The sequence below is a fragment of the Rana temporaria genome, chromosome 2 (assembly GCF_905171775.1).
Source record: "Rana temporaria chromosome 2, aRanTem1.1, whole genome shotgun sequence".
NCBI lineage: Eukaryota > Metazoa > Chordata > Amphibia > Anura > Ranidae > Rana > Rana temporaria.
The window spans coordinates 147,636,640-147,651,772 of NC_053490.1; the positions used below are offsets into that span (position 1 = coordinate 147,636,640).

General features: G+C 42.9%; 1 protein-coding gene across 1 annotated transcript in view; it reads right to left on the reverse strand.

The window, feature by feature from the left end:
* DNAJC15 (DnaJ heat shock protein family (Hsp40) member C15) overlaps positions 1–15,133 on the reverse strand; it is a 69,748-nt gene that overhangs the window by 34,842 nt on the left and 19,773 nt on the right. The window contains exon 2 of the mRNA XM_040341298.1: positions 8,193–8,244. Within this exon, the coding sequence (XP_040197232.1) occupies positions 8,193–8,244 (52 nt within the window). The remainder of the gene's footprint in view (positions 1–8,192; positions 8,245–15,133) is intronic.

Below are 15,133 nucleotides of genomic sequence, written 5' to 3' on the forward strand. Positions count from 1 at the left end.
AAATCCACATCATTTTAATAAGGCTCTCTGTACGATTATGTTGTGTTAAAATGAATGTGTTAAACCAAATAGAAAAAAAAAATACACACCTTAGTAATAGAATATATATTAAACTCATAACCTCAGGACAACATTTGTATTATGAATGTAATTTAGTTAGTTAGGAAAATGCAAACTAATTGGCAGCTCGTTATTGAATAAAAACCCTGGTTACATTTGTGCTAGGTGTTTCAATATTATTTCATATAGAGTCAGGTAGGGATAAAAATAAAGCTTCCCCACAGGGATCGGCACTTCTATTATTCAGTAAAAGATTCTCTGTATGAGAAAATCATGTAAGATAAACCTTCTGAACTGAAATTCCCTCCTGTGGTTATTATGACACTGAAGTATGAGACAGAAGAACCCTATCTTAAGATAGTTTCTACTTATTGTAAGCAATGCAGCCTGGCTCCATAACCAAAATTGTAAAGAGACTTTATGGACTACAACCCTGGATGGACATTACAGCTAGATGGCTTTAACCCTTTCGCTGTCAGCCCCTCTATTTTGTCCACTCAGATGGCCAGACCATTTTTGCAATTTTTCCTTTGCTTTTTTATTTTTCACTTATAGCTTTCAAAGTTTGTAAAAGATCCCCCAAACTATATATTTTCTGAAAGCACATGACCAGTAGAATAAAAATGTGCTACTGATTTCTAAGGTCCCACGATATTTGCGGAAATGTTTATCAAAACAAAATTTTTGCAAAAAAAAATAAAATAAATATCCACAAAAATCATTAGCAGCAGATAATACACAGCAAATTTTACAAAATTCCTACTAAATATAAAAGCTTAACCTGTATTGAGTTACTAAATAACAAATATTTGCCATTTTTACATTGCGCCTTTTTGCAAAATATCGAACATATGCAAAAAATAGGATTTTATGCTCACCGTAAAATCTCTTTCTCTGAGTTCATGGACGGACACAACCTTTTATATATAAAAGTCAAGATTAAGGCTGTGTCCGTCCATGAACTCAGAGAAAGAGATTTTACGGTGAGCATAAAATCCTATTTTCTCTTTCGTTCATGGACGGACACAGCCTTAATCTTGACTTAGTGGGATGTCCCAAAGCAGTGTCAAAAAATGAGGGGTGGGAACAGCGAAAAATTAAACTTCACCCCAAAACAACAGAGCTCCTCCACTGAGGAGTCGCAACTCTAAACAGCCGCCTGCAAAACTTTGCGGCCGAAAGAAGCATCCGAAGATGCACTCACATCAACCTTATAGAATTTGGTGAAAGTGTGGGCGGACAACCAAGTCGCCACCTTACACACCTGGGAAACAGACGCTTGATGTCGGAAAGCCCAGGAGGCACCTATTTCATAGGCATTCAAACCTGTAGCGCCAGCCGGACGCTTACAGGAAAAAAAGACCGCTCGTGTAGAGATTACAACTATGAGAGGGGGCGACGTCAGCACGCCGCTCGCTCCACCCGACGCGTTTCGTGATAGGTCACTTCGTCTCGGGGCCCCGAGACGAAGTGACCTATCACGAAACGCGTCGGGCGGGGCGAGCACAATAAGGAGGCTCTTGAAGAAAGATGGGCTGCATGGTCGAGTTTCCAGAAGAAAGCCATTACTATGCAAATGCCACAAAGTATCCCGCTTACAATACACCAAACAGCACAGAGACAAGCCTCAAACCTTCTGGCACAAACTCATTTGAGGCCTATGATGAAAGGTACACCATTTCTACTTTGAAATACAGGAGGTGGGTCGCTAATGTTTAGGGGATGTGTGAGCTGCACAGGAAATTTGGTAAAAAGTGAGGGAAGATGAATGCAGTGTGTTATCAAAAAATACTGGAGGAACATTTGCATTAATCAGCCAGGAAGCTGAGCATGGGACGTACTTGGACATTCCAACATGACAAAGATCCAAAACACAAGGCCAAGTCGACCTGTCATTGGCTACAGCAGAATAAAGTGAAGGTTCTGGAGTGGCCATCTCAGTCTCCTGACCTCAATATCATTGAGCCACTCTGGGGAGATCTCAAAACATGCAGTTCATGCAAGATAGCCCAAGAATTTACAGGAACTGGAGGCTTTTTACTAAGAGGAATGGGCAGCTTTACCATCTGAGAAGATAAAGAGCCTCATCCACAAATACCACAAAAGACTTCAAGCTGTCATTGATGTTAACCACTTAAGGACCAAGCCTCTTTCTGAGATTTGGTGTTTACAAGTTAAAAACATATTTTTTTGCTAGAAAATTACTTAAAACCCCCAAAACATTTTTTTCCTAACACCCTAGAAAATAAAATGGCGGTCATGGCAATACTTTGTCACACTGTGGTTGCGCAGCAGTCTTACAAGCGCACATATTTGGGTAATGTTACGTTGAGTAAATTGATACCCAACATGTGACGCTTCAAAGTTGCGTCCGCTCGTGGTATGGCGACAAATCTTTACCCTTAAAAGTCTCAATAGGCGTCGTTAAAAAAATAAAATTCTATAGGTTGCATGTTTTAAGTTACAGAGAAGGTCTAGAATTATTGCTCTCACTCCAACAATCACGGTGATATCCAACATGTGCGATTTGAACACAGTTTTCATATGCGGGCGCTACTCATGTATGTGTTCGCTTCTGCGCGTGAGCTCGTCAGGACAGGGCGCTTTATATAAAAAAAAAAAAAAAAAAAAAAGCTTTTCTTGGTAGTATTTGATCACCTCTGCGTTCATTTTTTTTTGCGCCAAAAAAAAAAAAAAAGACAATTTAAAAAATAAAATTAAGCAAAAGCAAATTTTTTTACTATAATAAATACCCCCCAAAAATATATATAAAAACAAAATTTCTTTCTCAGTTTAGGCCGATATGTATTCTTCTACATATTTTTGGTAAAAAAAAACAAACAACCTGCAAGAAGCATATATTGATTGGTTTGCGCAAAAGTTATAGCATCTACAAAATAGGCGAATATATATATATATATATATATATATATATATATATATATATATATATATATATATATATATATATATATATATATATATATATTTTTTTTTTTAAATGCCATAAATCTATGTTTTTATTAGTAATGGCGATGATCTGCCATTTTTATCGTGGCTGTGACATTATGGCGGACAATGTGGACACTATTTTGGGACCATACAGCGATCAGTGCTATAAAAATGCACTGGTTACTGTGTAAATGACACCGGCAAGGAAGGGGTTAAATAGGGGCAATCAAGGAGTTAAGTGTGTCCTAGGGATTGATTCTAACTGTGGGGGGGATGGGCTACCACTGACATGACAGATCACTGCTCCCGATGACAGGGAGTAGTAGATCCTTGCCATGTCACTAGGCAGAACAGGGAAATGCCTTGTTTACATCTCCCCGTTATGCCTCTAGGTCTCACAATCGCGGGCCGCCAGCAAACATCGAGTTTGTGGGAACCGCATGCACACTCCCGCAAGGCGGCAAATTCAAAAGGACGTACCTGTACGCCCATTTGCCTGCCTGTGACATTTTGCCGATGTGTATGTGTGTGCAGCAGTCGGCAAGTTGTTCAGAGCATTGACTTCGCTTCTGTCCTACAATGATATAGACGGGTGGGGGCCATCTTCCCCTCACTTGTCTCTATACCCAGGCAGGGAACAGACCATCATGGGAGTTGTAGTCTGCCTAGGCAACCAACAAACAGAAAAACAGAGTAGCCACACTTTCCACTGACTGCTGAAAACAAGAGGAGGATTAGCATCCAAATAGAAAAAATTAAAACCCAGGGCAGACAATCATGGATATATCTGTAGAAAAGAAGGATATACGCAAAAGTAATTTTTGGAGGTCTTCCCAAGAAGATTTGTGGACAAGTTCTTAAAACACATCTGAGTGTCAAAGTAGCACCGCAGGCTGCGTGCCATGGGACTAAAGCATGGTACAATCTGACTGTACAATTGCCTTCGGACCTACCAGCAATTATGGAAGTGCAAGGACGTGCCTGGATATATATTAAACGGCTTGTAGGTAGGTCCTCAGTTTTGGTAAATCTAAAAGATTGCACAGTCAAAACTGAAACGTTTATTGCAAGCTTGAGATTGATAATATAATCAGATAGATTTATTCTAATTTTACTAAAGAACATGATCTCCAAAATAAATTAAAATGGGTCACTCACCTCCAACCCCCGTAAGTAGAGCTACAGTATCTAACAAAAGTGAGTACACCCCTCACATTTTTGTAAATATTTTATTCTATCTTTTCATGTGACAATACTGAAGAAATTACACTTTGCTACAATGTAAAGTAGTGAGTGTACAGCTTGTATAACAGTGTAAATTTGCCGTTCCCTCAAAATAACTCAAACACACTTTTGTTGCCATTAAAGGATGAGCTCCGGCGTGTTCGCAAACCCCATGTGCAGAGCCCGTCAGTAAGCCGGCACTGCTCTGCGCTAATCACAGGCAGCGAGACATTTCCCGATCTCTACAGCCATGCATCGGGACAATGTCTCACTGCCTGTGATTAGCGCAGCGCAGTGCCGACTTCCTGGCGGGCTCTCCACGTCGGTTTTGCAAAAACTCTGGAGCCCATCCTTAGTTGCCATTAATGTCTAAACCGCTGGCAACAAAAGTGAGTACACCCATAAGTGAAAATGTCCAAATTGGGCCCAAAGTGTCAATAGTTTGTGTGGCTACCATGATTTTCCAGCACTGCCTTAACCCTCTTGGGAATGGAGTTCACCAGAGCTTCCCAGGTTGCCACTGGAGTCCTCTTCCACTCCTCCATGATGACATCATGAAGTCGGTGGATGTTAGAGATCTTGCGCTCCTCCACCTTCTGTTTGAGGATGTTCCACAGATGCTCAATAGGGTTTAGGTCTGGAGACATGCTTGACCAGTCCATAACCTTTACCCTCAGCTTCTTTAGCAAGGCAGTGGTAGTCTTGGAGATGTGTTTGGGGTTGTTATGTTGGAATTTTGCCCTGCAACCCAGTCTTCGAAGAGAGGGAATCATGCTTGGCTTCAGTATGTCACAGTACATGTTGGCATTCATGGTTCCCTCAATGAACTGAAGTGTCGGCAGCCCCAGACCATGACACTCCCACCACCATGCTTGACTGTAGGCAAGACAGGCGACTCCTCACCTGGTTGCCACCACACGCACTTGACACCATCTGAAGCAAATAAGTTTATCTTGGTCTCATCAGACCACAGGACATGGTTCTAGTAATCCATGTTCTTTGTCTGCAAAAAACTGTTTGCAGGCTTTCTTGTGCATCATCTTTAGAAGAGGCTTCCTTTTGCGACTACAGCCACACAGACCTAATTGATGCAGTGTGTGGCGTATGGTCTGAGCACTGACAGGCTGACCCCCACCTCTTCAACCTCTGCAGCAATGCTGGCAGCACTCATACTTCCATTTCCCAAAGACAACCTCTGAATAGGACGCCAAGAACGCGCACTCAACTTCTTTGGTCGACCATGGTAAGGCCGGTTCTGAGTGGAACCAATGCGTTAAACTGCTGTATAGTCTTAGCCACAGTGCTGCAGCCCAGTTTCAGGGTCTTGGTAATCCTCTTATAGCCTAGGCCATCTTTATGTAGGGCAAAAAATATTTTCAGATCCTCAGAGTTCTTTGCCACGAGGCGTCATGTTGAACTTCGAGAAACCAGTATGAGAAAGTGAGAGCAATAACACAAAATGTAACACACCTGCTCCCCATTCACACCTGAGACTTTGTAATACTAACGAGTCACATGACACCGGGGAGGGAAAATGGCTAATTGGGCCGAATTTGGACATTTTCACTTAGGGGTGTACACATTTTTGTTGCCAGCGGTTTTGGACACTAATGGCTTTGTGTTGAGATATTTTGAGGGGACAGCAAATTTAAACTGTTATACAATATCTTAGTCTATCAGGAAAAGTCCATCTTATAAGAATATGGGTACACTCTTCAGCGTTGTCACATGAAAAGATATCAAATATTTACAAAAATGTGAGGGGTGTACTCACTTTTGTGAAAAAAAAAAAAAGAAAAGGGGCGCCTCTGAGTGTGTATCATAAGAATAATTTAATAAACAACAACATCCACTCACATGGAGAACAGGTAAGTTGCATTCAAATCCAGTTGCTGGGCTGAAGAGATGAAAGTGGGACTGCAAGTCACAGCAAGTCCTGTAAAGCTGGCACCACATCAGATCTGTGCAGGATGGAGTGGGATGGCTGAGCACAGCGTGGTTTTCTTCAGTGATCCAGGCTTGGGCATATCTTAGTCTATCAGGAAAAGTCCATCTTATAAGAATATGGGTTCCAGGTAAAAGGTGTAGTGGAGAGGGACAAGAGTCAGTGGTTATGGCAAGCCGCGCTGTGGCTTTGGTGTGCCGGGCGCCATGCTGTGATTCTCCCCTAGCCTCACTCTGAATACACGGCAGTGTTTGCTTTCTAATCTACAGAGACAGAGTGCACACCAAAGCCACTGCGCGGCTTGCCATAACCACTGACTCTTGTCCCGCTCCACTACACCTTTTACCTGGAACCCATATTCTTATCAGATGGACTTTTCCCACTTTCATCTCTTCAGCCCAGCAACCGGATTTGAATGCAACTCACCTGTTCTCCATGTGAATGGATGTGGTTTATTAATTTTTTCTTATGATACATACTCAGAGGCGCCCCTTTTCTTGTTTTTTTCCTAGTATACTGGAACCGGCTTTTGGTTTTCTTGCCTTTGCCCTATTGGGTACCGCTACTTGAGGTACCTGTTCTTTGGGCCTTTTTTACTTGTTTAGTACCTCACTTTTGTGAGATACTGCAAATATATAGATTTAATTTAAATGTGCTAAACTTGATGTTAATATTGTGATAGCTCTTATAAACTCAGCTGTGACTGGTGTCTTTATGAGGCAGTATAGAGTATCTTTACACTAAGCTCAATAGAACAGTCAAAGCAGGTGAACACAGGAGGTGAACACAATGAATCCTAAAAGCCGCATGTGTAGGAGCAGATTCGACCACACCGAGTCTGATGCAGGATGGGATCCAATTGCCTCCGAAAGGACATCAACTCTAAAGCGAAGAAAGTGATCTGCTCCTTTACAGATGGCAAGCAACAGGACCTGGTGAACAAGAGCATTGGGTCAAATTGCATTGCTTTACAAAGAGTGGTCTATACCATTTGTAATTAAAAGGTTGTCATCACAATTGTTGTCAAAGGGTTGTCTGGTAGTGGTTAGACATTGGTTTAATTGTATTTTAAACTCAATTCTAAAATGACATTTATAACCACACTGAAGCCTATATGCAATACTAACCCAAATACAGGAAGCTTAAAAAATACATATTTATCGGTCGCTCCTAAGATTTTAAAACAAACATGTTAACCACTATAACATGTGTTGCCTAACAGTGGACACCACTAAGCTTATTTTTTCTGTTAGCAGGAGCACTAGCCTTTATGCCTCATTAAAACAATTGTTGCATTGTTACTAGAGGATGAAGCTAACTTTCATCAGTCGTGCCTACACACCATCGGTTAAAAAACCGATCGTGTCAGAACGCGGTGACGTAAAACACAACTACGTGCTGAGAAAAATGAAGTTCAATGCTTCCGAGCATGCGTGGATTTTTAACCAATGGACGTACCCACAGACGATCGTTTTTTTCTATAGGTTTGTTAACCATCAGATAATTTTAAAACAAGTTCCTAGTTTTTTGACTGATGGATAAAAAAATGATGGGGCCCACACACGATCGGTTCGTCTGATGAAAACGGTCCATCAGACAGTTTTCATCAGACGAACTGATCGTGTGTACGCGGCATTAGGCGAATTGTACCAAAGTAAAATAAGTTTTAAAGAGCCACAGAGTGGAGTGTGTTTTGGCTAACAAAAAGGTAATAGAGTATATGCAATGTATACAGCGCCTATATAGACATTATAATAGTAATTTGAAGTCCAAAACCAATACAATTATATATATATTATACAGACACACATACTTTTCGTTTCAATCCGAATTCTTCAGTCAAGACACCTCTAGCTTTAAAAAAAAAAAAGGAGCCATTGACCTTGACCTACTACCATGAAAGCAGGTTTGCTTTAAGAGGAATGGTTGAGCCACCACCACTAAAGTAGGCTTTTCCCTTTAAAATCTCACTTACCAAAAGGGAAATAAACACAAATTTTATTATGCGTACCTGCAAAAGCTACAGCTGCAACTCCAAGACCCACAGCTATCAATGTCCCTCCCTAAAAGAAAAACATACATCTATAACAAAGTTGCAATAAAGCCACATACATACATACAAGAAAAAGCAACCAAGATACTGTTCAAGTGCCTGTGGGAAAAACTGATAAGAAAAATCAAATGTACAGTCATTTGTAGCCAGTAGATCAGTGCAGTAGTAATAGACAATCATTATATTATATAGTATATTCTGTTGCAGTTACACTTATATCAAAGCAACCCTCACTCCAACCTTAAAATCCTTTACTTACCTGTCCCCAATCTAGTGAGATATCACTACCTAGTACATGGGTCTTCAAACTACGGCCCTCCAGTTGTTCAGGAACTACAATTCCCATCATGTCTGTGAATGTCAGTGTGTTACAATGCCTCATGGGAGGTGTAGTTCTACAACAGCTGGAGGGCCGTAGTTTGAGGATCCCTGACCTAGTACATCTTCCCTGCTTGGTCAGCACATGCATTCTGCAATTCTAGGTCTATGGACATAAGAGTACAAGCGAAACCGTGCAAGATTTGTTAGGTGTGAATGCTAGCAATGAGGACAGCAAAAAAATTAATAAACACCATATTGACTGCAGAAAGATTCAAATTCCTAGCCATTTTTATATTGCCGTCTGTCATTCTCTACCAATAACTTATTGAAAATAAGTCCCCATACTAGTAACTGGAACAGTCACATAGAAAAAGCCATTAAATTAAAAAGCCAATACCAAATCAGAAGAAAAAGCTACACATGCTTCAGGAAGTACACTGCCAGTGATCATGCAAGGTACTGTATGAATTCTGTAACAATGGTTTACATAAAAGCCTCATTGGAAGTTTTCTCACGTCATACTTGAGCATTAGTAGCGACTTTGTGCCTAACACTGCTTTTTAAATAAAAACAAATTTTATGGCGCTTTACTTTGAACTGCACACTAGTAAAGTGTGGTGTAGGCATTAATTCTCATTTGGGTCTCGAAAATTATGTGCAGAGCCACACTTCAACATTGTCCGCTATAAGTATTGACAGCTCTTCATAGGAAATAAGGTTGGAAAAAACACAGATAAAAGGATTGGAGCTTCATTACAGAGATGCTATTTTCAGAAAAGAAAAGCTATGTGTCAATGCAAGACAGGCCTTCATAGTGCTTCCTCTCCTTTGGCCCATAGACCTTTCATGCAGAGTATTATTTACATGTGCAACACATTAGCAGTAAGTGAAACTTGAAAGCAGGAGAGAAGCCATCTGCTTTATCCCCAGCTGAAAGTATTACAAATTCTGAAGAATGTTTCTACCGAACAGAAATGATTCACATCCCATTCTCAAGCATTGACATTCCTACATTCTGCTGAGGCGTCTATTCTGCTTTTTTGTTTTTTATGTGCCATCCTCGTATTTTAGTGCCTTCTACAGTTTACTTCAAATTCTGTGAACAAAGCACTTTGATTTTATTTCAATGTCCTGAAAACAAAAAAAATATGCTGATTCATCAGAGCGATTGCCAAAAAAAGTATGGCACTACCTGCAGAACAGAAAACACTGCATGATGGTTATAATTCTGCAAAGCTGCTAGTACAAACACAATAAAGTACGGTACCCAACTTCATATTTACCCGAGTGCAGGAGTGATGCATTCTTAGTAGTACAAGGCTAAGTTCACACTTCTGCGAACTCAAAATCGCGCAATTTTACTGTGATTTCACGGCCGCAAATTTGCAGCAATTTTAGGGAATGCCAGTCTATAGATCTGAATTTGCAACGCACACGGATCAAACTCGCACAGGACCCTTTTTTCCCCGCAGCTTAGATTCGGACCGCACTGATGTGAATGGCACTAATGGAAAACAATGTTATTTTAATGACTTGCGAATTCGAGCGATTGCAACGGCTCAAATTCGCACAAGAATTTGCAGCAGTGTGAACCCAGCCTTAATCCCAAGGAACAACATTCTGATTATCTAGCTTAGTGCAAAAAAACAAACACAATCTTTACTTCTCTGTGCTTTGCTCTAAAAACGTAAAGTACAGCCAAAGCTCGTTGGCTGTGGATCACTGGAGTGCAGTTCGTTCTGCACGTCTGCGACCCATTTCAGCAGACAGCTGATGTCACAGAGGCGGTTCAGGCACAGGCAAAAAATCACAACAATAAAGTCAGGATTCACTCACAACATGTCTGGACCGGCACTCGGCTCAGTCTCTCAGCGAGCGGTTGAGAGCCTGAGCCCACTGCTCTGGCCCACTCCACAGCACAGCAATGATCATGGGGGGGGGGGAAGAACAAAGAGAAATGAGGGATCAGCAGTCTTTTACCTCTCGGTTTTCAGTCTTAGAGCCGACGGGTGACAGATGCATAGGTGCAAGTCGGATGGGCGCAGGGGCGGACTGACAACTCATGGGGCCCCCCGGCAATAGAGGATTATGATGCCACACAATATACACACACAGAATAGGTACTGGAGAGGCGGGGTAGCTATAATTTTGGGATAAAAAAATAAAATAAAAGATTTTTACATACCGTCACTGTTTTACTGAGGCTGGCAACCCTGATGGGACCCCCTAGTGCAGGGATCCTCAAACTACGGCCCTCCAGCTGTTGTAGAACTACACATCCCATGAGGCATTGTAACACACTGACATTCACAGACATGACTAGGCATGATGGGAATTGTAGTTCCTGAACAACTGGAGGGCCGTAGTTTGAAGACCCATGCCCTAGTGGCATGGGGCCCTCTGGCAGTGCCCAAATGGTCAGTCCGCCCCTGGATGGGCGTTTACTCCCCCCTAGATTTTAGATGTTTTGGTTATTCACCAGGTAATGGAATCAGTGGTGTTCCACTAAGAATTTCTTACAGCACTATAATCTTCGGTATACACACAGATTTACTGAATGGGTTAATCTAGTGGTAAGAAGTAGCGGTAAACGGTTAAGTTATTGTTAGGCCCCATGCACACGAGAAGCAATGCAAACTCATCTAAACACAAGTTTTCAAACGCAAAAACCGGCATTTAAAACGCTTGTTTTTGCCGCGAATTTTGCGGCGTTTTACCGCGTTTGCGTTTATAAGCATTTGGTTAAGAAACATCATAAGACCCTCCCTAAGCTTAAAAAAACAGTATTATTTAACCATTTCAGCCATTTTGTGAGACCAGAGCAGCAGTGTACGTGTATTTAGCGTGTCACTTGCCACGTCACCTGCCTCAAGTTGTGAATTGTCCAATTGCCACATCATCTGCCACGTCACCTGGCCACGCCACAAGTTGTGGATTGTCCACTGGCCACGTCACCTGGCCACGTCACCTGCCACGTCACCTGGCCACAAGTTGTGGATTGTCCACGTCGCCTGCCACAAGTTGTGGATTGTCCACTTGCCACGTCACCTGACCACGACACCTGCCAAAAGTTGTGGATTGTCCACTTGTCATGTCACCTGCCACAAATGGATTATCCACTTGTCAAATCACCTGGCCACGTCACCCGCCACAAGTTGTGGATTGTCCACTGGCCACGTGACCTGGCCATGTCACCTGCCACATTACCTGGCCACGTCACCTACCACAAGTTGTGTATTGTCCACTTGCCACGTCATCTGCCATGTCACCTGGCCACGCCACCTGCCACAAGTTGTGGATTGTCCACTGGCCACGTCACCTGGCCACGTCACCTGCCACAAGTTGTGGATTGTCCACTTGCCATGTCACCTGACCACGTCACCTGCCACGTGACCTGGCCACGTCACCTGCCACATCACCTGGCCACGTCACCTGCCACAAGTTGTGGATTGTCCACTGGCCACGTCACCTGCCACAAGTTGTGGATTGTCCACTGGCCACATCACCTGGCCACAAGTTGTGGATTGTCCACTTGCCATGTCACCTGGCCACGTCACCTGCCACAAGTTGTGGATTGTCCACTTGCCACATCACCTGACCACGACACCTGCCACAAGTTGTGGATTGTCCACTTGCCACGTCATCTGCCATGTCACCTGGCCACGCCACCTGACACAAGTTGTGGATTGTCCACTGGCCACGTCACCTGCCACAAGTTGTGGATTGTCCACTTGCCATGTCACCTGGCCACGTCACCTGCCACGTCACCTGCCACATCACCTGGCCACGTCACCTTCCACAAGTTGTGGATTGTCCACTTGCCACATCACCTGGCCACGTCACCTGCCACAAGTTGTGGATTGTCCACTTGCCACGTCATCTGCCATGTCACCTGGCCACGCCACCTGCCACAAGTTGTGGATTGTCCACTGGCCACGTCACCTGCCACAAGTTGTGGATTGTCCACTTGCCACATCACCTGACCACGACACCTGCCACAAGTTGTGGATTGTCCACTTGCCACGTCATCTGCCATGTCACCTGGCCACGCCACCTGCCACAAGTTGTGGATTGTCCACTGGCCACGTCACCTGCCACAAGTTGTGGATTGTCCACTTGCCATGTCACCTGGCCACGTCACCTGCCACATCACCTGGCCACGTCACCTGCCACATCACCTGACCACGATTGTGTGCATGGACACATAGGATAACATTAAATGTGTTCAGGGGCAGTTGAAAAAAATGCCCAAATGCCTCTAAACTCGAGTTTAGCAGCGTCTCGTGTGCATGGGGCCTTAGAGAGACAAGAGTTATTAGGTTAATTTTAAGAGATGTGTAGTGGATAGAAGGAAGGATAGGATTTATGCACGGATTAGGTAACAGTAGTATTAAAACCCAATCACTTACACTTAAAATGATAAACAAGAATATCATTCCGAAAAACACATTATACAAATGTTATAAAATGGAGTTGCAGTTTAGTGAGAAAAATATGTAATTTGATCCCCAAGCAAAACATGACGTAGTACTTGGTGGAGAAACCTTTGTTGGCAATCAGAGGTCAGATGTTTCTTGTAGTTGGTTACCAGGTTTGCACACATCTCAGGAGTGATTTTGGTCCACTCTTCTTTACAGATCTTCTTTAACCACTTCAGCCCTTGAAGGTTTCATCCCCTTTAATGACTAGGCCATATTTTGTGATACAGCACTGCGCCGCTTTAACCAACAATTGCGCGGGCGTGCGATGCTGTAGCCAAAAGTAATGTATTTTTTTCCCCACAAATAGAGCTTTTTTGTGGTATTTGATCACCTCTGTTTTTATTTTTTGTGATATAAAATTTTTTAAAATATTACTTTCTTGTACAATACATAAAAAAAAAAAAAAAAAGTGGGAGGGGGGGGGGGGGTTGATGGATATCACAACAAGCGTATATTGATTGGCTTGCGCAAAACTTATGTACAAAATAGGGGATAGATTTATGATTTTATTATTACGCTTTTACTGGCAACGGCGGCGATCTGCATTTTTTAAAAGACATTGCGGCGGACAAATCTGACCCCAAGTGACTTTCGGGGACCAGTGATATAAAAATGCACTGATCAATGTATAAATGACACTTGCAGGGAAGGGGTTAACTGTGTTCCCTGGGTATGTTCTAACTCTGTGGGGGCTGGGCTGCCTGGGCCAAAAAAAAAAAAAGAAAGATTGAGATCTGCTGTGACCAGGAGCAGCAGAGTTGTCACCTGACAGAACAGGGATCTGCCTAGTTTACAACACTCATACACACTGGGACGTTAAAAATAATGTTATAAAAACGGGAGTAGCTTTGCAGTGAGTTTTTCAATAGCGTTTTGCGTTTTTTTAGTGAAGTTTTTGAGCGTTTATTAGCTCAAGAGCGTTTTTACAGCTGAAAAACGTCTCTCAGAACCCAATAGTTTTGGGTTTGTTTACTGCTCAAAAACACCACTGCCCAAAACTGCACTGCTGTGCATGGACACATAGGATAACATGGAGTTTATTGACTGTAGAAAAAAGTCTACTGCAAAAACGTCCAGTGTGCATGAGGCCTTAAAATCATGTTCGAATGAGCTCCAAAAAAAAAAAAAAAAATCCTTCCTGATCCCCTAAGGCAGTGGTCTCCAAACTGTGGCCTGGGGGCAGGCCCTTTGCTTGCTTTTATCTGGCCCTTGGGGCATTATTCCCCCCCATTGTCAGCAACAGTGGGGCATAGTTCCTGCCACCAACAATGGGGCACCATTCCTCCCACTGCCACCAGTGATGGGGCACCATTACTCCACCTAATACCAACGGTGGGGTATTGTTTACTCCCACTGATAAAAGGACAATGTCTTCTCCCACTGGCCACAGATCAGCTACCCTAATGTTTGAAGGACAATAAAGTGGGCATTTGTTTCAAAAGTTTGGAGACTCCTGCCCTAAAGAAACTGGATATTCCCTGGTTCTTAACCACTTGCAGACCGCCCGCCGTCATTATACGTTGGTAGTTTGAAGAGGGACAGCGTTGTTAAGGCAGCAGCTAGCTGCCATAACCCAGGTATCCTCTTCTTCAGCAGGCAGTCCGCTTTCAGATAAAATTGGTCTCTGCAGCGGATTCCCTGCAAGCTCACTTTAATCGGCGACGGGAGAGGGGCCCCCCCTTCCACGACACTCTGGTGCCCTCTGCCGCTTACTGGAGCCGTCGGTAGTGGTGGAGGTGATTGGGTCCTCTTCCGTGTGGCCCCCACCCATCTCCACACCATTGCAAGGCGGAAGCAACATCAAAAACTTCACTTCCGCCAATTTTTTTTTTTTTTTCAAATGACATTTATTGCATTTTAGACCCCAGATCTCGTATTTAAAAAAGGTCCTTTCATGCTTTTTTTCCCCCCCTTTTACAAGGGATGTTTACATTCCTTGTAATAGGAATAAAAGTGACAATTTTTTTTTTAAAAGAACTGTGTAAAAATAAAATACAAAAAAAAAAAAAAAAAAGTGCCCCGTCCCGCCGAGCTCACATGCAGAAGCGAACGCATACGTGAGCAGTGACCGCATATGAAAACGATGTTCAAACCACA